The 19,756-nt window shown below is 42.1% G+C and overlaps 1 protein-coding gene across 1 annotated transcript in view; it reads left to right on the top strand.

Annotated features, from left to right (window-relative positions):
- Nucleotides 1-19,756, top strand: part of LOC118169716 (titin-like) — a 241,538-nt gene that overhangs the window by 60,141 nt on the left and 161,641 nt on the right. Inside the window, exons 48-85 of the mRNA XM_035331227.1 lie at nt 25-306; nt 414-692; nt 1,074-1,352; nt 1,448-1,726; nt 1,852-2,139; nt 2,270-2,548; nt 2,669-2,950; nt 3,062-3,340; nt 3,451-3,729; nt 3,859-4,137; nt 4,257-4,544; nt 4,641-4,919; nt 5,058-5,339; nt 5,465-5,743; nt 5,881-6,159; nt 6,263-6,541; nt 6,692-6,979; nt 7,216-7,494; nt 7,701-7,982; nt 8,563-8,841; nt 8,951-9,232; nt 9,751-10,029; nt 10,155-10,442; nt 10,648-10,926; nt 11,028-11,306; nt 11,412-11,690; nt 11,806-12,093; nt 12,234-12,521; nt 13,435-13,716; nt 14,497-14,775; nt 14,894-15,175; nt 15,321-15,599; nt 15,748-16,035; nt 16,245-16,523; nt 16,624-16,902; nt 16,979-17,257; nt 17,407-17,694; nt 17,864-18,151. Of these exons, the coding sequence (XP_035187118.1) occupies nt 25-306; nt 414-692; nt 1,074-1,352; nt 1,448-1,726; nt 1,852-2,139; nt 2,270-2,548; nt 2,669-2,950; nt 3,062-3,340; nt 3,451-3,729; nt 3,859-4,137; nt 4,257-4,544; nt 4,641-4,919; nt 5,058-5,339; nt 5,465-5,743; nt 5,881-6,159; nt 6,263-6,541; nt 6,692-6,979; nt 7,216-7,494; nt 7,701-7,982; nt 8,563-8,841; nt 8,951-9,232; nt 9,751-10,029; nt 10,155-10,442; nt 10,648-10,926; nt 11,028-11,306; nt 11,412-11,690; nt 11,806-12,093; nt 12,234-12,521; nt 13,435-13,716; nt 14,497-14,775; nt 14,894-15,175; nt 15,321-15,599; nt 15,748-16,035; nt 16,245-16,523; nt 16,624-16,902; nt 16,979-17,257; nt 17,407-17,694; nt 17,864-18,151 (10,704 nt within the window). The remainder of the gene's footprint in view (nt 1-24; nt 307-413; nt 693-1,073; nt 1,353-1,447; nt 1,727-1,851; nt 2,140-2,269; nt 2,549-2,668; nt 2,951-3,061; nt 3,341-3,450; nt 3,730-3,858; nt 4,138-4,256; nt 4,545-4,640; nt 4,920-5,057; nt 5,340-5,464; nt 5,744-5,880; nt 6,160-6,262; nt 6,542-6,691; nt 6,980-7,215; nt 7,495-7,700; nt 7,983-8,562; nt 8,842-8,950; nt 9,233-9,750; nt 10,030-10,154; nt 10,443-10,647; nt 10,927-11,027; nt 11,307-11,411; nt 11,691-11,805; nt 12,094-12,233; nt 12,522-13,434; nt 13,717-14,496; nt 14,776-14,893; nt 15,176-15,320; nt 15,600-15,747; nt 16,036-16,244; nt 16,524-16,623; nt 16,903-16,978; nt 17,258-17,406; nt 17,695-17,863; nt 18,152-19,756) is intronic.

Genomic DNA, 19,756 nt, shown 5'->3' with positions numbered 1-19,756 from the left:
CTTCTGTTTTCTTCCCATTTTTAGAACCACCATCTTTTGTGAAGAAGGTCGATCCATCTTACTTACTGACCCCAGGTGACTCTGCACGCCTTCAATGCAAAGTCAAAGGGTCTCCTGAAATCCAAGTTACTTGGTTCAAGGACAATAAGGAAATCCGTGAAACCAACACACACAAGATGTCTTTTATCAATTCTGTGGCTGTGTTAGATATTTTGGAGATGAAAGTTGATGACAGCGGAAGCTACTCATGTGAAGCTGTAAATGAGGTTGGAAGTGACAGCTGCACCACAGAAGTAGTTGTCAAAGGTCTGTTGTTCCTGCTACTGACAGACACACTCTTGAGGAAGCCCCCCCCCCCCCCCCCTTTTTTTTTTTTTCCCTGGGCAATTAATTCTTTCTTGCTGCTTTTATAGAGCCTCCATCTTTCATCCGAACACTCGAACCAGCAGAGGTAGTGAAGGGAACCAACGCCGTTCTTCAGTGTGAGGTTGCTGGCACTGGACCATTTGAGATTAGTTGGTACAAAGACAAGAAACAGATTCGCAGTAGTAAAAAATACAGACTGACCTCTCAGAAAGCTGTTATTTCCCTGGAGGTGTCATCATTTAATAGTGCGGATGTTGGTGAATATGAGTGTGTGATAGCTAACGAAGTTGGGAAGTGCATTTGCAGTGCGACATACGTCTTGAAAGGTCAGTGGGAGAGAGAACACTCCACTTACTGCAGGGAACCTCTCATTTCTCATAATGTATTTTCTCTGAATTTCTGTGTAGCTAGGGTGGTTGGGGATGGAGGGTATCTTCTTCTCTTAAAAAATTTGTATATATCTTAACTCTTACTTGGCGTCAAACCCATGAATTTGAAGAACATTGGGCTTAAAGGACTATTACTCTTATGCTTAAAAGCATTACTCTTTTAGCTGGATAATGCAGCTCTTCCCTTTTCCTGCTCTTTAGCTGAATTGTGCCATGTACTGTGTGCATTGTCTCATAAAACTATCTTTGAGCATCAGATTTCATGAAAAGGTGTCATAGCAGATGCATATTTCTTTATGTCTCTTTTCTTTGAACTAGAACCACCATCTTTCGTTAAAAAAATCGAAAATGTGACAGCTCTGGCTGGAGACAATATTACGTTACAGGCTGTGGTGAAAGGGTCAGAACCTATTTCTGTGATGTGGATGAAAGGCAAAGACATTATTCAAGATGATATCAAAGTGAGAGTGACATTTGAACATGGGCTAGCAACACTGCAAATTACTGGTGTCCAGCTGAGCTCTGGTGGCAAATACACCTGTGTAGCTGAGAATGATGCAGGAAGTCAGTCCTGCTTTGGTGAACTAGCAGTTAAAGGTCAGTGGAGGAGTGCTGCGACCTCTGCTTTGTCTCCCACCAAAGAAGAACAATTTACTTTTGTTCTTAACACTGATTGTTTAATTCTGTTGTAGAACCTGCCAAAATCATTGAAAAATCCGAAATGATTCAGGTGACAGCAGGGGATCCAGCCATTTTGGAGTACACTGTCACAGGCACTCCAGAGCTGAAAACCAAATGGTTCAAAGATGGAAGGCCACTACCTGCCAGCAAAAAATACAGGATCAGCTTTAAAAATAACATTGCCCAGCTCAAGTTTTATGCCACTGAAATGCAGGACAGTGGAGAGTACACCTTTGAGATATCCAATGATGTGGGGACCAGCTCTTTTACTACCAGCTTTACTGTGCTAGGTCGGTACTGACCCTTGGCAAAGAGGCCTGTTATTCTGCTCTGAGCCCAGCAGAGCCAGAAGCAGAACTGTATTCTCTTTTCCTCATGTGTCGGTTTATTTTTTTTTTTTTTCCATACCCAACAGATCGCACTCTCCCTCCCTTCTTTACCAAACCACTGAAGAATATTGACAGCATCATTAACACCTCATGCCATCTAGACTGCAAAATTTCTGGCTCTCTTCCAATGACCGTCTCTTGGTTTAAGCAGGACACTGAAATAACTTCAAGTTCCAAGTACACAATACACTTTGCAGAAGGCTCTGCATCTTTGGAAATAAAACACCTAGATGCAAGTGATGCTGGAGTTTACATTTGCAGAGCCACAAACTCTGCTGGTAGCAAGGACAGCAGTAGTACTTTGTTTATAAAAGGTTTGGCAATTTGTTTCAAAATTCTTGCTTTTTTTTTTTTTTTTTTTTTTTTTGTCGTAATATTTTTCTTCCCCCCAGTGCAAGCTGTGTGTCTTATTCTTGGCAATTGTTTCCTTTCAATGCAATCTAGAACCACCCAGCTTCATTGTAGAACCGAAGTCTCAAGATGTGCTGCCAGCATCAACTGTACGTTTCAAGGGCACATTTAAAGGCACAACACCACTGACAGTGAAATGGTTTAAAGGTGATACTGAGCTGGTGACAGGAGGAGCCTGCTACATTATGACAGAAGCACTAGCAAGTTACTTGGAGCTTTACGCAGTCAAACCAAACGACTCTGGAAAATATACCTGCAAAGTCTCCAATGTAGCTGGTTCAGTAACATGCAGTGCAAACTTGTTTGTAAAAGGTTTGCATTCTTACTCTCTTTTAACTTTCACTTACTCTCTTTTAACTTTCAGCTACTGGATATACCCAGTGGCATTTTTTGCTGCTTTGTTGATACTGAAAGCTTTTCTTAAATCCACAGAACCTGCTGCCTTCAAGGAGAAGCTAGAGCCAACTCACCTGGTCAAGAAAGGCGGATATGCTGAGCTGACCTGTAAAGTCACTGGCACTCCTGAGATTAAAATCACATGGTTCAAGGATGACAGGGAACTGAAAGAGAGTGACAAATACAGGATGTCTTTTACAAAATCTTTGGCAATACTCCATCTTTCAGAGGTTGAGACTGAAGACAGTGGGGAATATATTTGTGAGGCCAAAAATGATGCTGGGAAAGATACTTGCAGTAGTGTTGTTACAATCAAAGGTGTGTGTGACATCCAAGCACTCAACCAGTTTTTCTCTTTAAACTCAGTGCAACTTTCCAGGCTTCCAAAGTGTGATTAATACAAACTACACTCTCTCTTTTGCACTGTAGAGTCACCTTATTTTAGCAAGGAGTTTCAATCCATGGAAGTCTTGAAGGATTCTGATGTGGTTTTGGAGTGTGAGGTGCTTGGCACACCTCCCTTTGAAGTGTTTTGGGTGAAGGATGATAAGCCTGTGCGGAGCAGTAAGAAGCACAGAATAAGCACTGAGAAATCTTTGATTAGCCTCCATGTCTTCAGGTTTGATGCTTCTGATGTTGGCGAGTATCAGTGTAGAGTAACAAATGATGTTGGGAGCTGCCTCTGCAGTTCGGAGGTCACACTGAAAGGTTAGTGCAAGGTGGAGAATGCCACTAGCATGATCTTATGCTGGTGTGGGTTTCATGCCACACGGTCATGTACGATACCTGTACTTACTTAGCCACTTTCTTCCTGCTAGAACCCCCACAGTTTCTGAAGAGGATAGAAAACATTAGCTCCCTTCGAGGGGGCACAGTCGTGTTTCAGGCTGCTGTTAAAGGCTCTTTGCCCATCACTGTATCCTGGCTGAAAGACAATGATGAAGTGATTGAAGACAATAATATCAAAATGACCTTTGTGAACAACATTGCCACTCTTCTGGTGAGGTCTATTGAATTGAAACATGATGGAAAATATTTCTGTCAAGCTAAAAATGAGGCAGGAATTCAGAGGTGCTCTGCTCTGCTGACTGTCAAAGGTTGGTCCTACACTGAGTGCTGGCAGTGATCTCAGACAGTTCTCTTTTTTTTTTTTTTTTTTTTTTGGTTGGTTGGTTTGGTTTTACAGATTCCCCTAACTCCTTTCTCTATATCTCTGTTTAAAACAGAGCCTGCTACAATAACGGACAAGGCTGTGTCCATAGATGTGACTGAGGGAGACCCAGCAACCTTGCAATGTAAATTTTCAGGAACAAAAGACATTACAGCCAAATGGTTCAAAGATGGCAAGGAACTGACTTTAGGCCCAAAATATAAGATCAGTGTTACAGATACCGTCTCAGTCCTAAAGGTGCTCCATGCGGAAAAGAAAGATAGTGGGGAGTACGTATTTGAGGTTCACAATGATGTTGGGAGCAGTAGATGTTCTGCAAGCATCAATGTTCTAGGTGTGTATGAGCTGTCTTTTAGTATTTGTTTTTACTTAAAAAATCTCTTCTCCTGACTTTGTGTCTACTACAATCATGGTTGAATTTCATATTTTGTCTTTTTACTCTTTCTTGGATAGATCTCATTATACCACCTAAATTCACCAAAAAGCTCAAGAAAATGGACAGCATTAAGGGGTCTTTTGTTCACCTGGAATGCATAGTGTCTGGTTCACATCCTATAAGTATCCAGTGGTACAAGGATGGCCAAGAAATAACAGCAAGTGAAAAGCACAAATACTCTTTCCATGATAACACTGCCTTTCTGGAAATCAATAAACTGGAAGGCACAGACAGTGGCTCTTACACCTGTGAAGCAACAAATAAGGCAGGAAGCAACCAATGCAGTGGGTTCTTAACAGTCAAAGGTTTGAAATTTTTCTCTCGTGTTAGGTTGCTTATTCATAATTTGGGAATTCACCTGTCCTTGAGTAATCCTCTTTCTTCTTTTTAACATATTATAGAACCGCCATATTTTGTGGAAAAGCCCCAGTCCCAAGAGGTTGTGCCCCATGCTAGGGTTCAGTTCAAAGCAATGGTGAAAGGCTCTACTCCTCTGCAGATAAAGTGGTTTAAAGACAGCCAAGAGCTTCTTTCTGGAGCCAATCGCTCTGTTTGGAAGGATGACACGTCTAGTGTGCTGGAGCTCTTCTCAGCAAGGATGTCTGACTCCGGGAACTACACTTGTCAGATAAGCAATGATGTGGGGACTGCCACTTGCAAAGCAGCTCTGTTTGTAAAAGGTGTGAAGCCCAGTGTTCTTCACATTGTTGTGTTTCTGATTTTTCTGTGCAATCTGGGGGGAGGAGCTAGGAGATGCTTGTATTTCCACAAACTACCATGAATATGATAAAGCCTCACCTTTTTTGTCTGTCTTCTAGAGCCTCCAAGGTTTGTTCAGATGCCAACTCCTGTAGTAGCTTTGCGTGAAGGACAGTCCACCACTTTTGAGTGCCAGATAGTAGGCACTCCAGAGATCCATGTCACGTGGTACCTTGATGGGAATGAAGTGACTGATGGAGCTAAGTATGGCATCTCTTTCATAGATGGTCTAGCCACTTTGAAAGTCACTCAAGCCAGAGTATCGGATAGTGGGATTTATGTTTGTGAAGCCCACAATGATGCAGGTAGTGAGAGCTGCAGCATCGAGTTGAAAGTAAAAGGTTGGTCTTGAAGATTTGTCACCACCAGCTATGCCATGTAGTTGGGGTGATGGAATAAAGGAGACCTCTTCTTCCCTAATAACCATCAAGGTTACTATCTACTTTTCCCTTATTCTTCTTTGTAGAGCCTCCAACATTTGTTCGGGAGTTGAGACCTACTGAGGTAGTAAAGGGATTGGAGGCCACACTCGAGTGTGAGGTGACTGGTACGCCTCCATTTGAGGTGAAGTGGCTGAAGAACAATAAGGAGATGTTCAGCAGCAAGAAATATTCCATCTCCACCAAAGAATCAATATTTACCCTTAATGTGACCAACTGTGATGTCTCAGATGTTGGTGAATATCAGTGCATTATATCAAATGAAGGTGGGAGTTGTTCTTGTAGTACAAGGCTCAGCTTGAAAGGTCAGTCACTGAGAAGTGTACCCCAAACATAGTATCCCTCAGATGAAATGTAGTGACTAGGATGACCTTATATGATCTCTTTTCCCTCTTCCCTTTCCATGACTTCTCTTCTAAACAAACAAAACCTCACACCGCAGAACCACCATCTTTTGTCAAGAAGCTGGAGAATGTCACTAGCATTTTGAAAGGCACCGCATTCTTCCAGTGCATTGTAGCAGGTGCTCAACCCTTATCTGTGTCATGGATAAAAGATGAGAAAATACTGGAAGATGATGATTACCACCATATTACCTTTGAGAACAATGTGGCTACACTGAAACTTACCAATGTTGACCTCAGCCACAGAGGGAGATACACCTGCCAGGCAAAGAACGAGTCTGGAGTGGAGAAGTGCTTTGCTTTGCTTTTTGTGCAAGGTGTGTAGAAGTTGTGCCCCTTCAAGATCATCCTGGATGAGAGCGTGGGAAGTCAGTCACCTCTCTGTAGCTAACAACCATTTTTATACACTTTGTACCCCAGAGCCTGCACGGATCACAGAGAAGGCTAAATCACTTAAAGTCACTGAAAGAGACCCCGTAACTTTGGAGTGTACTGTGGAGGGGACACCAGAACTCCGAATAAGATGGTACAAAGACGGCAAACAGCTTCTGCCCAGTAGATTCTACACAATGAGCTTTGAAAACAATGTGGCCAGTTTCAGAATTGAACCTGTATCAAAGGAGGATAGTGGTACATACAGTTTTAAGGTTGAAAATGACTTTGGAAGTAGCACCTGCGAAGCTGTCCTGACTGTGTTAGGTTTGTATTTGGAAAATTCATGTAGCCAGTAGGGAGGGATTAAAAACAAACTAACAAATGAAACAAATAAACAAATAAAAATAGAAAGAGTTTCTGAAAGATAAGCAATAAGGTAACCATTATGTTTTTTCCATGTTTTGTGTTGGGCAGATCAATCAATTCCACCCACATTTATCAAAAGGCTAACCAAAAAGGATACTGTTCTGGGATCTTCAATCAGAATGGAGTGTAAAGTCTCTGGATCACTTCCCATTACTGCAAAATGGTTTAAGGATGGAAAGGAGATAACTGACAGTGCAAAATATAGAAGCCTGTGCCATGAGAACACCATGTCACTCGAGATTGCTAATCTAGAGCTGTCAGACAGTGCAAATTACACATGCAATATCTCTAACATTGCCGGAAATGATTCTTGCAGTGCTGTCCTGACAGTGAAAGGTTTGAAACTCTTTGCTACTTCTTACCAGTCATGAAATCTTGGAGAATATATTATATCTTGTGCTAACGTTACCCTCTTATACTTCTTAATACTAGTGCTGAAAACTTGGTCTCCCTTTTCTTACTGTGGATCTTTAACCTCTTATGCATTCAGTGCCTCTACTTGCCTCACTAACTTTCTTCATTCTTAGGCATTCCTGATGTAATTGAATATTTCTTTTTCTTAAAAACTGCAGAGCCTCCAAGCTTCTTAGTAAAACCTGAAAGCCAGCAAGTCATCCCAGATTCCACGGTGGAGTTTAAGGCCACATTAAAGGGAACACTGCCATTTACAGTAAAGTGGTTCAAAGAGGACTTAGAACTTGTATCTGGTCCAACTTGTTTCATTGGGAATGAAGGGTCAACTGTGTTCTTAACCCTCTATTCAGTGGATGCTTCTAGGAGTGGGCACTACACTTGCCATGTTTCAAATGATGTTGGCAGTGACTCTTGCACTACAATGTTGATGGTAACAGGTGCGCACACTTTCTAGTTGTTTTGCAGTCTTTTCATCTATTTTCTTTCCTTTCTAACAAGCCCACCTTAGTGATCTTTGATACCCTGTCAAGTGAATTCCCTGCCCTGTGTTTGCAACCAATTCTTGTTTTTTTTGCTCTTCTCCCTCCTCTTTCCTTTCCATTATTAATTCTGATCTTCTGACACCACTTTTCTGGTTTTTTAGAACCACCCAAGTTTGCTAAGAAGCTAGAGACGGCAAGAGTAGTCAAGCAGGGCGATTCAGCCCGACTTGAGTGCAAAGTAAGTGGTTCTCCAGAAATGAAAATAGTGTGGTTCAGAAATGACCATGAAATTATTGCCAGTGAAAAATTCCGGACCTCATTCATCGACTCTGTGGCTGTGCTTGAAATGAATCATCTCAGTACTGATGAGAGTGGTGACTATATCTGTGAAGCTCACAACCCCGCTGGCAAGGCCAGTTGCAGCACCAAAGTCACAGTGAAAGGTCAGCTGTTCTCTTGTTCTCCAGTTACATCCTATTATTTTGTGTGTGTGTGTGTGGTTTTCTTCCTTGGAAATCCATAGGAACATGAAATTATTTCCTTATTTCAGGGAATGCCTTTTCCTTCATATTCTGTTTGTTTTTTGATGACCTCTTACCCCCTCTGCCAGGGTCTGAACAAGGCAGTTGTTGTTCTTAATACAAACATGTCCTAGGCTAGGTACTTCCCAGACAGATAGATCTGATATACCATGAAGCCAAAATATGAAGTAAAATAACAGACCCAAACTGATCAGTGTCAGCTTTACACCCTGCATTTGAGACTACTGACAGCTAAATGGGACCTATATCCTCTCTATCAAGGGTCACCCTTCTGTTTACTTTTTATACAGAGGAGCTCAGAGCTCTGAATGCTCGCCTGCCTGTTAGATCATTTCATGATGTGCGCAGAAAATGAGGAAAAATCATGTCCCATTCAGTTAGTTTTCCCAGCAGTCTTGTTGTGGAAAAGCTGATACCAGTAAACGGTTGGTCAAATACCTCCAGACTCCTTTCTAAAAATGCTCCTTTTTTCCCTTGATAGAACCTCCTGTCTTTAGCAGGAAGCCCTCTCCAGTAGACATGCTCAGAGGAACTGAGGTTAGCCTGGAATGTGAGATTTCAGGAACACCACCATTTGACGTTACCTGGTACAAAGACAGGAGACAAATCCGCAGTAGTAAGAAGTATAAGGTTACAGCCAAAAACTACCATACAAGCATTCGCATTCTTAATGTTGAAGCTGCAGATGTTGGTGAATATCAGTGCAAAGCTCAGAACGACGTAGGAAGTGACACTTGTTTGTGCACTGTTAAGCTGAAAGGTAAGGTATTGCCACATATGCCTTCTTCAGTGCTCCCAATGGCACTGCATTTCTCTTCTTTTACGTGGATACCATAAGTATTTACTACAACTGCATGTTTCTTATCCAGAACCACCAAAATTTCTGACAAAAATAAACAGCGTGACTGTTGTGGTTGGCGAACCAGTAGAGTTACAAGCAAGAGTGGAAGGCTCACAGCCAATTTCTGTACAGTGGCTTAAAGACAAGGAGGAAGTTATTAGAGAAAGTGAAAACACAAAGATCACATTTATGGAAAATATTGCAACTTTACAACTTGTACACACAGAGACAAGCAGTGCTGGAAAATATATCTGTCAGATCAGAAATGATGCTGGAAGTCGCGAGTGCATGGCTACCTTAACTGTTCTAGGTTGGTAAAACGCATAAATTCACTAAAAATATATATATATATTTCAAGTCAGAAACTTGTTAATTTAGTATCAGCTGCATGCTTTGCTTATACCGCTGCGTTCAAATAGTCAAAACAAAGAATCCTCGTGTCTCCATTAAATCTTATTTGGGTTCCTTTTTTCCAGTTGTATAGGGATAGTAGTGGAAAAAAAATACAGGCCTTTACATTATGATGGAATTCAGTTGACTATATTGCAGTCACATCTGCTCATGCCTTCTTGGAAGAGGACAGATAGGTGTATTTCACTCCTAGGAGTTCCAAAATATTTTTGCTTTATTTTGGAGAGCATCTGAAATCTCCAGATTAGGGTGGAATAAAGGGTGGAAAAAGCAGAGCTGAAAAAAATCCCAAACCCAATGAACTGAGATATCCTTAGTATCAAATGTATAAGCCCCATCTTATAATGCAATAATACTTATAGCTAGTACTAATCAAATCCAGTTTTCACCATATATGATACTTGTCTCTCCTTCCAGAGCCTGCAGTCATTGTAGAGAAAGCAGAACCAATGAGGGTTACTATAGGAGATGCCTGTACTTTGGAATGCAAAGTGGCAGGCACACCAGAGCTTTCCACTGGGTGGTTTAAAGATGGCAAAGAGCTGACCAGCAGCCAAAAATACAGAATTACTTTCCTCAACAAAGTATCTACACTTAAAATTATGGATGCAGAGAAGGAAGATGGTGGATTGTACACTTTCGCAGTGCAGAACGACGTGGGCAAAAGCAGTTGCACAGCATCGGTTGATGTTTTAGGTTGGTTGGGTAGTTTGTCTTCCATCTTTTATCAAAACTTTCTTTTGGCCATGTTCTCTTTCCTTCCTTCCATTCCTTTACTCCTTTTCTCTCTAACAATGGATGTATTATATTTTCTTATGCAGATCGAATCATTCCTCCTTCTTTCACAAGAAAACTAAAGGAAACACCTGGTGTCCTGGGTTCCTCAGCACTGCTGGAATGCAAAGTGTCGGGTTCACCTCCTATTTCTATTGCCTGGTTCCAGAATGGACTTAAGTTAGTTAGTGGGGAAAAACATCATATCACCTTTTCGGATAACCTGTGTATTTTAGAAGTGAATTCACTGAGCAACTCAGATACTGGAACTTATACCTGCAAAGCTACCAACATAGCTGGTTCAGATGAATGCAGTTCTGTATTGACCGTACAAGGTCAGTATATGATGGTCAGCAATCTCTCTGAGCTACTCTTTTCTCTTTCCCTCTTGAAATTCCCTGTGGTCTTTTGTAAGTATACTGAGGAAAATGTACTTACTAGAAAGTAAAGGCTTTGTTCTTTATCTTTGGTAGGTATGGGAAATGCCAGGGATATGCTGTATTAGTCTGTCTTATCTCTCTTTTTCTCTTGTGTGTTTAGAACCACCTTCTTTTGAGAGAACACCTGAACCTTTGGATGTTTTGCCAGGCACAAGCATAACTTTTACAGGTGTTATCAGAGGAACCCCTCCTTTTAAGGTGAACTGGTTTAGAGGGGCCAATGAGCTTGTGCCAGGGGACAAATGTAATATCTACTTGGAGGACTCTGTTGTGGAGCTTGAGTTATTTGATGTAACCCCTCTCCAAAGTGGAGAGTACACTTGTCTAGTGACTAATGAAGCTGGCAGGGCAAATTGTACAACACACCTTACAGTAAAAGGTTTGTAAAAATTGCATCTGTATATTTACCTTAAAATATTGTTTCCTTCCCTCCATTTGTAATGCTGTGCTCAACATTTGTGACTTCTTACCCTTCATTAGAGCCGGCTGTCTTTGTGAAGAAACTGAGTGATCAGTATGTGGAACCTGGCAAGCCCATCATCCTGGAGGGCACTTACACAGGCAGCTTGCCCATTTCTGTAACATGGAAGAAGAATGGCCATACACTCGCTCAGTCTCAGAAGTGTAACATCACCACCACAGAGAAATCCTGCATCCTGGAGATCCTTGACAGCACCAAAGAGGATGCAGGAGAATATACCTGCCATGTTGAAAATGAGGCAGGAAGAGATGTTTGTGAGGCTGTAGTCTCTACTCTAGGTGTGTGCTCCCTTTGCTTCTTTTTTTTTCTTGCCTGTTCTTTTGAGTGTATGCTTTCCAAGTCCTGGCACTATGATGAGCCTTTCTAATTTCTTCTTTTTTTAGAACCTCCGTATTTTGTTACACACTTGGAACCTCTTGAGGTGTCAGTTGGGGATTATACAACATTGCAATGCCACGTTGCTGGAACTCCAGAAATTACTGTGTCTTGGTACAAAGGTGATACAAAACTCAGGTCTACTCCTGAGTACAAAGTGTTCTTTAAAGACAATGTTGCTACACTCATTTTCAACAGAGTGGTTAGCAATGACAGCGGCGAGTATATCTGCAAGGCAGAAAACAGTGTAGGAACTGCATCTACAAGGGCTCTCTTAACAGTTCAAGGTGATGATTTATATTGTTGCAAATTCTTTACAGTACTTTTTCTCTTGAAAAAAATATATTTAAAAAAAAAAAATGCTTCCTGGTGCATATTTGTCCTTTACTTGCTTTCTTCCAGAGCGCAAACGACCACCTTCCTTTGCAAGAAAATTAAAGGACATCGAACACCCTGCTGGCTTACCCCTAAAATTTATGTGTCGACTCAATGGCTCAGAGCCCATTACTGTGACTTGGCATAAAGATGGTGTGCTGCTAAGCGATGACCCCAATGTGCACACATCCTTTGTAGATAATGTAGCAGTGCTACAACTGGCAAAAACTGAGATGAATCACACTGGACAGTACACCTGCACAGCCACCAATGCTGTGGGCACTGCCACCTCAAGTGCCAGGCTAACAGTGGCAGGTGTGTTGGCTTACAGAACTTTTGCCCAGATCATAGGCACCCCCACCCCTTTTTACATGTGCAATGGTATTTGTATGTTGGATTAACTAACTTTTTTTTTAATGAGATATGAGTATTATTTTGTTTTCTTGTGTTTCTAGAACCCAAGCAGGCACCCATCTTTGATGCCAAACCAGAATCTATTGATGTGCCTTTGGGAGAAAGTGCTGACCTTGAATGCCATGTTACTGGAGCCCAGCCAATACACATCACCTGGTCCAAGGATGGTCGGGAGATACGAACTGGAGGAAATTACAATATTACATTTGTAGCTAACACAGCTCATCTTCGAGTGCTCAGAGTGGGTAAAGGAGACTCTGGCCAATATACTTGCCAAGCTAGTAATGAAGCTGGGAAAGACTTTTGCTCAGCCCAACTCAGTGTCAAAGGTATTGAGATTAAGTCACCTTCATTTGTTGTTTTTCTTACTCTTGGATAAAAAAGGCCTCTTTGTTACTGGGCTTCATCTTCCACCCATTCCAGCTTGGACATATACAGAAAATAGCTTTTCAAAAAGCAGACATACCATGAGGTAACTCTCTGCTTCTAAAATACTACATGACTTTAGAAGCCTTGTGTACCTGCAAAATCTCCAAGGGGATAGGTCTTCTTGCTAAGCTGTTTGTTGGTATCGATAAATGCACACAACACTTTTCTGCTTTTTAGTTTATCATTAGTGCTTAAACTACAATTGCAGGGGTATTCATATGTAACATTACTATATGGAACAAGAGTAATAGGGTAAATACAACTACTTTGCATTTGTAGACCAGCACTGGTGTCTCTTTCAACTTTTCCGAATGTTTCAGTTGGAGTAATGAATTGCTGATTTAATCTAGGTTCTTAATCGTTTAAGTTATTCAAGTAGAAATACACTTTAAAGATGTGCAAGCAAGTGAAACTGTACATACCATGTTTCTGCTGCTCCTGGGGTAAGATCTTGGGGGTGATGGGATTGTTGATGCTTTCATGCTGGCTTGTGGACATTTTTGTCCCCCCAAAGGAAACTGCAGAAAAAGTTTCTTGGGTGGAGCAATCATCCTTCACGTGTCTTTTACAGCTCCAGCTGTTTCAAGCAGCAGGCTCCAGAGTTGATAGAACATAGTTGTAGTTGTTTTTGCTGTCTTCTCCTTGCCTCTTTTCTTGAGATGAAGCTCTTGCTGGAGATACAGCCAGCTGCTGTATCAAACTCACCTTGTTGCACCCCAATATTCTTGCGCTCTCTATGACTCTTGCTCAGCACTGTAGATTTCACATGGCAAAAGTGTGTTGTCACTCTCTACATGCTTATTTGTTCTGCAGAACCTCCTAAGTTCATCAAGAAGCCTGAAGCTTTACGATTTGTGAAGCACGGAGACACAGTTCAACTTGAATGTAAAATCAGTGGCACGCCTGAGATCAGGACCGTGTGGTACAAGAATGATCAGGCACTCCAAGAAAGCAACAGGCTCCACATGTCTTTCGTAGACTCCATAGCAGTGCTAACGATCTTGGATGCCAGCACTGAGGATGCTGGCGATTACATATGTGAAGCCCAGAATTCTGCCGGCACTGCAAGCTGTAGCGCTTCAGTAGCAGTGAAAGGTTAGCAGGATGGTTCCGCACACAACTATAATCCCTGGCTCCTGGTCCTTCTCTCAGCTGCACCCCCCCCTCCGTCCCCCTCCTCCTGCCCCCAAACAGGAAGTTGCTGCTGTGGCAGTCAGTGGCTGCTGGAGCAGTATCTTTCCAGCTGCTCTCAGATTAATATGCTGATGCATTGTAGACATCAGAGAGACTAGGCAGGAAATGGTAGTGGGTGTTGAGCGCTGTGCAGCCAATCCCTTGCCTTCCACTTTAAGCCAATTGCAAGCCGAATAAGGCAAGGTTGTTGGGTCACATGGGATGTGTGAACTAGACGTAGCACCAGCCGTGGTGAGAGAGATGGACACACTTTGCAGACATCCCTCTGCCTGTTTTTCTATATACAGTGATTCTGTCAGGAGTGAAAATTAAGAAGCAAGAGAGGGCTGTTATACTGCGCCTCACTGGTGGTAGCTTTCATGATTGGAAAGAGGTGGGGAAAACTGGAATATGGTCCTAAAGAAAGGGGAGAGTGGCTTTTGGGGAGGGGCACTAAGTACTAACTCCAAACAGGTGCAGAAGTGTCATATTTTCTGCCCTTGGGAGTGCTTGGGATGGCTTTCTGGGAGATGCCGGAGGCTCAGCATTTTTTAGAGATGAGACCACATAGGATGAGGATTCTAAATATGGGTTTACAAGAAGTGTAGGCCCCCTTCCTGAGTATGTTGTGTCTTGCTACTGTCCAGAAACCTACTCAGGGAAACAGTCTCAAATGTTATGATGTGATTCTTTTTTTTATAGAACCACCTGTTTTTAGCAAGGTGCCGAGTCCTGTGGACACACTTAAAGGCTCGGATGTTATTCTCCAGTGTGAGATAGCAGGGACTCCACCCTTTGAGGTGGCTTGGTTCAAGGACCGGAGGCAGGTCCGGAGCAGCAAGAAGTTCAAGGTGACGGCAAAGCACTCCATTGCCAGTCTTCACATCCTCAATCTGGAATCTCAGGATACTGGAGAATATCAGTGCAAAGCAATGAATGAGGTGGGAAGTGACACTTGCACCTGCCCAGTAAAATTCAAAGGTTTGTATGGTAGAAGACCAACAGCACCGGTGCCTTCTTTTCTTGATCTTCTGGCTGTACCTCTTCCAAGCAGGCACGCGTGATTAACCTTCCTCTGCCTCCTTGTTTTTACCATCAGAGCCCCCACGCTTTGCCAAGAAGCTGAGTGACACTGCGATCTTCGTTGGAGAGCCAACAGCTCTACAGGCAGTGGTGGAAGGATCCCCACCAATTTCTGTTGTCTGGCTGAAGGATAAGGGTGAAATTATTAGGGAGAGCGAAAATGTCCAAATGTGGTTTATGGACAACATTGCAACTCTTGAAATTGCCAGTGCAGAGGGAGCTGATGTTGGAAAGTACATCTGCCAGATCAAAAATGATGCTGGCATGCGGGAGTGCTCTGCTTTTTTACAAGTCCTAGGTGGGTATAGCCTATTCCACAATTATTCTATCTTGCAGCTCTCACAGTTGTCTCTGCCACCCCTTGTTTGCTGCTTGTATCCTGTGCTCACTGGTTTGCAGGTGGATTTCCTGGTGACACACTGTCCCCTCCCTTCCTATTTCAGAACCAGCAGTAATCTTAGAGAAGACTGAGCCGATCACAGTGATGGCTGGCAACCCTTTTACCTTGGAGTGCAAAGTAGGAGGAACACCTGAGCTTATCACCAAGTGGTACAAAGATGGCAGAGAACTAAGGAGTGATCGCAAATACCAAATCACTTTTTTCAACAATATCTCCACTCTGAAAGTCTTTTCTGCAGAGAGGGGAGACAGGGGCTTATATACTTTTGAGGTGCACAATGAGGTGGGGGACAGCAGCTGCACTTCTTCGGTTGATGTTTCAGGTCAGCTCTATATCTTGTCTTTAAAAACAGTGTTGATTTTTTTGTTTGTTTTCTTGTTTGTGTTTGTTTTCCTTTGCACTGGAAAAACAAAACCAACCAACCAACCTAAAACATTTTTCTTATTCTTCTTCTGCCTTGTTTTACTTAGATCGCCTCGTTCCTCCTTCATTCTCAAGAAAATTAAAGGAAACAAATGGGGTGCTGGGATCTTCAGTGCTGCTGGAATGCAAAGTGTCCGGCACATCCCCCATATCAGTGTCCTGGTTTCAGGATGGGAATGAGATTGTTAGTGGGGAAAAATATGAAATCTCATTCTTGGATAACATTTGTGCTTTGAAGCTCAATGCCCTTGATGTCACAGATACTGGGCCATATACCTGTGTGGCAGCAAATGTGGCTGGATCTGATGAATGTAGTGCCTTCTTGACTGTACAAGGTCAGTGGAAGGATATTACAGTCCCTTCTACAGAACACTTCTTCCCTCTTTCTTTCTTACCTCTGATTTTCCATGTCTTCTTTTTCACAGTTTCTTTTTCTGTTTTCTCCCTTGTTATTTTTATTTCTAACCTGCTTTGGTTTTCATCCCCAACAGGAACTCTCCTATTAACATATTTCTCCTTCTTCACTTCTTTGCGTGACACTTAGAACCACCTTCTTTTGTGAAGACACCCGATCCCCAGGAAGTTTTGCCCGGATCAAGTGTGACATTCACCAGCTACATCAAGGGCAGCACCCCCTTCAAAGTCACCTGGTTCCGAGGCATCAGGGAGCTGGTGCCGGACAGCACCTGCTCCATTTCTCTGGATGAGTCCATGGCACAGCTGCAGCTGCACAACGTGGAGCCAGGCCACAGCGGAGATTATGCATGTGTGGTCACAAATGATGCTGGCAGCATCTCATGCACAACTCAACTCTTTGTGAAAGGTGTGTGTGTGTGTGTATGTGTAGGTATCTCTCTCTTCATGCTCTGCATGCAGCCCTGCCACATCTGTCCCTCTCACTATTGACCTGTGCCTCCACACAGAGCCTGCAGTCTTCATGAAGAAATTAAGTGATTTCAGTGTGGAGCAAGGGAAGTCCATTGTTCTGGAAAGCACCTACATGGGAACCCCTCCCATTTCTGTCACCTGGAAAAGAAATGGAATGCCTATTGCTCAGTCTCCACGCTGCAGTGTTACAACTACTGACAAATCTGGCATTCTCGAAATCTTCAACAGCACCAAAAGTGATGAAGGCGAATACACCTGTGAGGTGGCAAATGAGGCGGGTGGGGATGTTTGCCACAGCCTTGTATCAATCTTAGGTATGCATCACCCCTGATCCCCACAGGGACCCCAGTGATGCTCTGTCTCTGCTCACTATGCTCTTTCCTCCCCTAGAACCACCCTATTTTGTCACACACCTGGACCGTTTGGAAGTGAAGGTTGGCGAGCCTTTAATTTTAAAATGCCAGATTGGTGGTGCACCAGAAATCAAGGTGTCTTGGTATAAGGAAGACACCAAGCTCAGATCAACGCAGGCTTACAAAATGCACTTCAAGAATAACGTGGCAACACTGGCGTTCTCTACCGTGGAGGACAGTGACATTGGAGAATATATCTGCAAAGCAGAAAATAGCGTTGGCTTTGCTACCTCCACAGCCTTGCTTGTCATTAAAGGTGATGGTCCTGGGGCCACTCTTTCCTGGGTAGTTTGTAGGAATTCTTTGTTGTCTACAGAAAGGGGTTTTCATTAAGTTCAGTGTTAACTAATTCTAGGTTGACAAGGTAGCTTCCTACTCATGGTGATGATTATCATTATTTTTCAGAACGTCAACTTCCCCCTACATTTGCCAGGAAACTGAAAGATATTCAAGAGACAGTTGGTGCCCCAGTGACTTTTGATTGTCGCATAAATGGCTCAGAGCCTATCCAGGTCTCCTGGTACAAGGATGGGGTTCTTTTAAGCGACAGTGATAATGTGCAGACAACCTTCTTAAATAATGTTGCAGCTCTTCAGATCTTGCAAACTAGCATGGCTTACTGTGGCCAATATACTTGCTCAGCGCAAAATGCTCTGGGGACTGCATCTTCCAGCGCCAAGCTTCTCCTCACAGGTTTGTAGCTCACACTTAAAGATATTTTTACCTATTTGCTCTCTTATTCTTTTACTCTTTCTCCCATTCTACCCACTGCATTGTGGTAAGGGAGTTTGGGCATGGCAAGGTCAGGTGTGTGGTGAAGGGGAGCTTCGTGGTGAGCTCTGCCATGCTTTCCTCTTTGCAGAACATCTACAACCTCCTTTCTTTGATGTCAAGCCAGTATCTACTGATGTGGCACTAGGGGAAAGTGCAACCTTTAAGTGCCATGTGACTGGCTCTGTACCTATGAGAATTACATGGACCAGAGACAACAGAGAAATCCGCCCAGGTGGCAACTACAAGATGACACTGGTGGAAAACATGGCCAGCTTGACGGTCCTAAAAGTGGGTAAAGGAGATGCTGGACTCTACACATGTACTGCTAGCAACAGCGTTGGAAAGGATGCATGCGCAGCTCAGCTGGCTGTACAAGGTACTGCTGGGATCTTTACTGTTCATCAAGCATTTCTTTGCAAGGCAGACACCCACAAAAAGCCCTGAATAGTGCAGACACGTGAGACTAACAATCTTTACAAGAGGTCATGTTGAGATCTTTCATTTCATTTAAATGTTATTTTATTTCATTTAAATGTTATTTTAAAACTTAAATGCTTACCCATCTTTCTTCTGGTCTGGTATAGTGAGTCTTACCAAGGGTTTTCTGTCACTGAAATATTAACTCTGACTTAGTACCCTGTTGTACTTTTATTAATGACTGTTGGCCAGCAAAACCTGTCTGCCTTAAACTCTTTCTCTAGTAGTGTCATTTACTAAGTTGTCCAAAAGAGGGAAAGGTAGCTGAAAGAAGCAAGCTTTGAGGCTTAAATGTATTTTAATGGGTGTGCAGTTCCTGAAAATATTTGAAAACTCCTGTTGTTGAATACGAAAAATTGAAGGATCTGAGGGCAGACTTGGTGACAAATACCTGCTTCGCCAACACTTTACTTCTCTACATAGTGTGTGGATATCATGATTTTCAAAGATCTAAATTTATAACTGGATCAAACTGTCCTGGTACAAGTGACACTTGTACCTCACTGTAATTTCCTTAATGTAGGTGGGAACCTTGGATTTATAAATAGTTGTTCCGGATACTTTATTCCTACTGATAAGGACAAATGTAAAATACATGACTTAAATGATGCATGAGTTTAAATGTCCCTCTTGTTTCAGAGCATTCTTCTTTTTTTTTTTTCTCTCTCTCTCTTTTTTTTTTTCCTCTGTATAAGTTTGGAAGGGAAATCAAACACGTTACAAGAATAAATAAAATGGCTTTTACTCTCTGAGACAAATAACACAAGAAACTGAACTACCACTAGCAAGATTTTTTAACAAGTGCATGTCAAATGTATTATGTCTGGAGTATATTCTGTCCATAGGGATTTTTCTTGGTGGCTTGGTGGGGGTGGGAGGAGTGTGAAAAACTGCACTCACTGTGGACTCAATGGCAAATAGGGATGCTGTTATTACATAGTTTGACTTAAAAAAAAAAAAAAAAAAAAAAAAAAAAGAAATACTGTAGCAATAAATCCAAGCTCTTTTAAAGATTTCAAGCTTGTTTCCAAAAGAATCATAATTCTGTTTATTATTAATGATAACAGTACTAATAGGTTAATTTGACTGGAATTACTCTACATAAAATGATCCTAACTAACCTTACTCATTTTCTTACTCTTCAACTCTTTACTCTTCAACTCTTTATTCATAAAATTGTAAATTATTCTTTTATTATTTTTTCCAGGATTATTTTTCCTTTAATTCTTTAGATTTTGTACAGATTTCCCAATGATGTAAAATTAATTTTTCTCATTGCTTGTCAGCCTATTCCTACAAAACTTGGAAGTGCAAGCTCATATGTGCATTGATTTGCGTGTTTTTAATTTGAGAAGATGCTGTCTTATCTCTGACATACTGTCTTTTGTTTGTAGAATCAAGATTTTATGTCCAATTGACTTTCAACACCTCCCCACCTCCACTTTTTTTTTTTTCTTTTAATCTAGTGTTCCCAATCTGTAGTTATAACACCTGCCTTGGGTTC

Source organism: Oxyura jamaicensis, chromosome 7 (assembly GCF_011077185.1).
Source record: "Oxyura jamaicensis isolate SHBP4307 breed ruddy duck chromosome 7, BPBGC_Ojam_1.0, whole genome shotgun sequence".
Classification (NCBI taxonomy): Eukaryota; Metazoa; Chordata; class Aves; order Anseriformes; family Anatidae; genus Oxyura; species Oxyura jamaicensis.
Note: the sequence above shows the minus strand (reverse complement) of the source record. Positions and strands in the feature narration are given on the sequence as shown.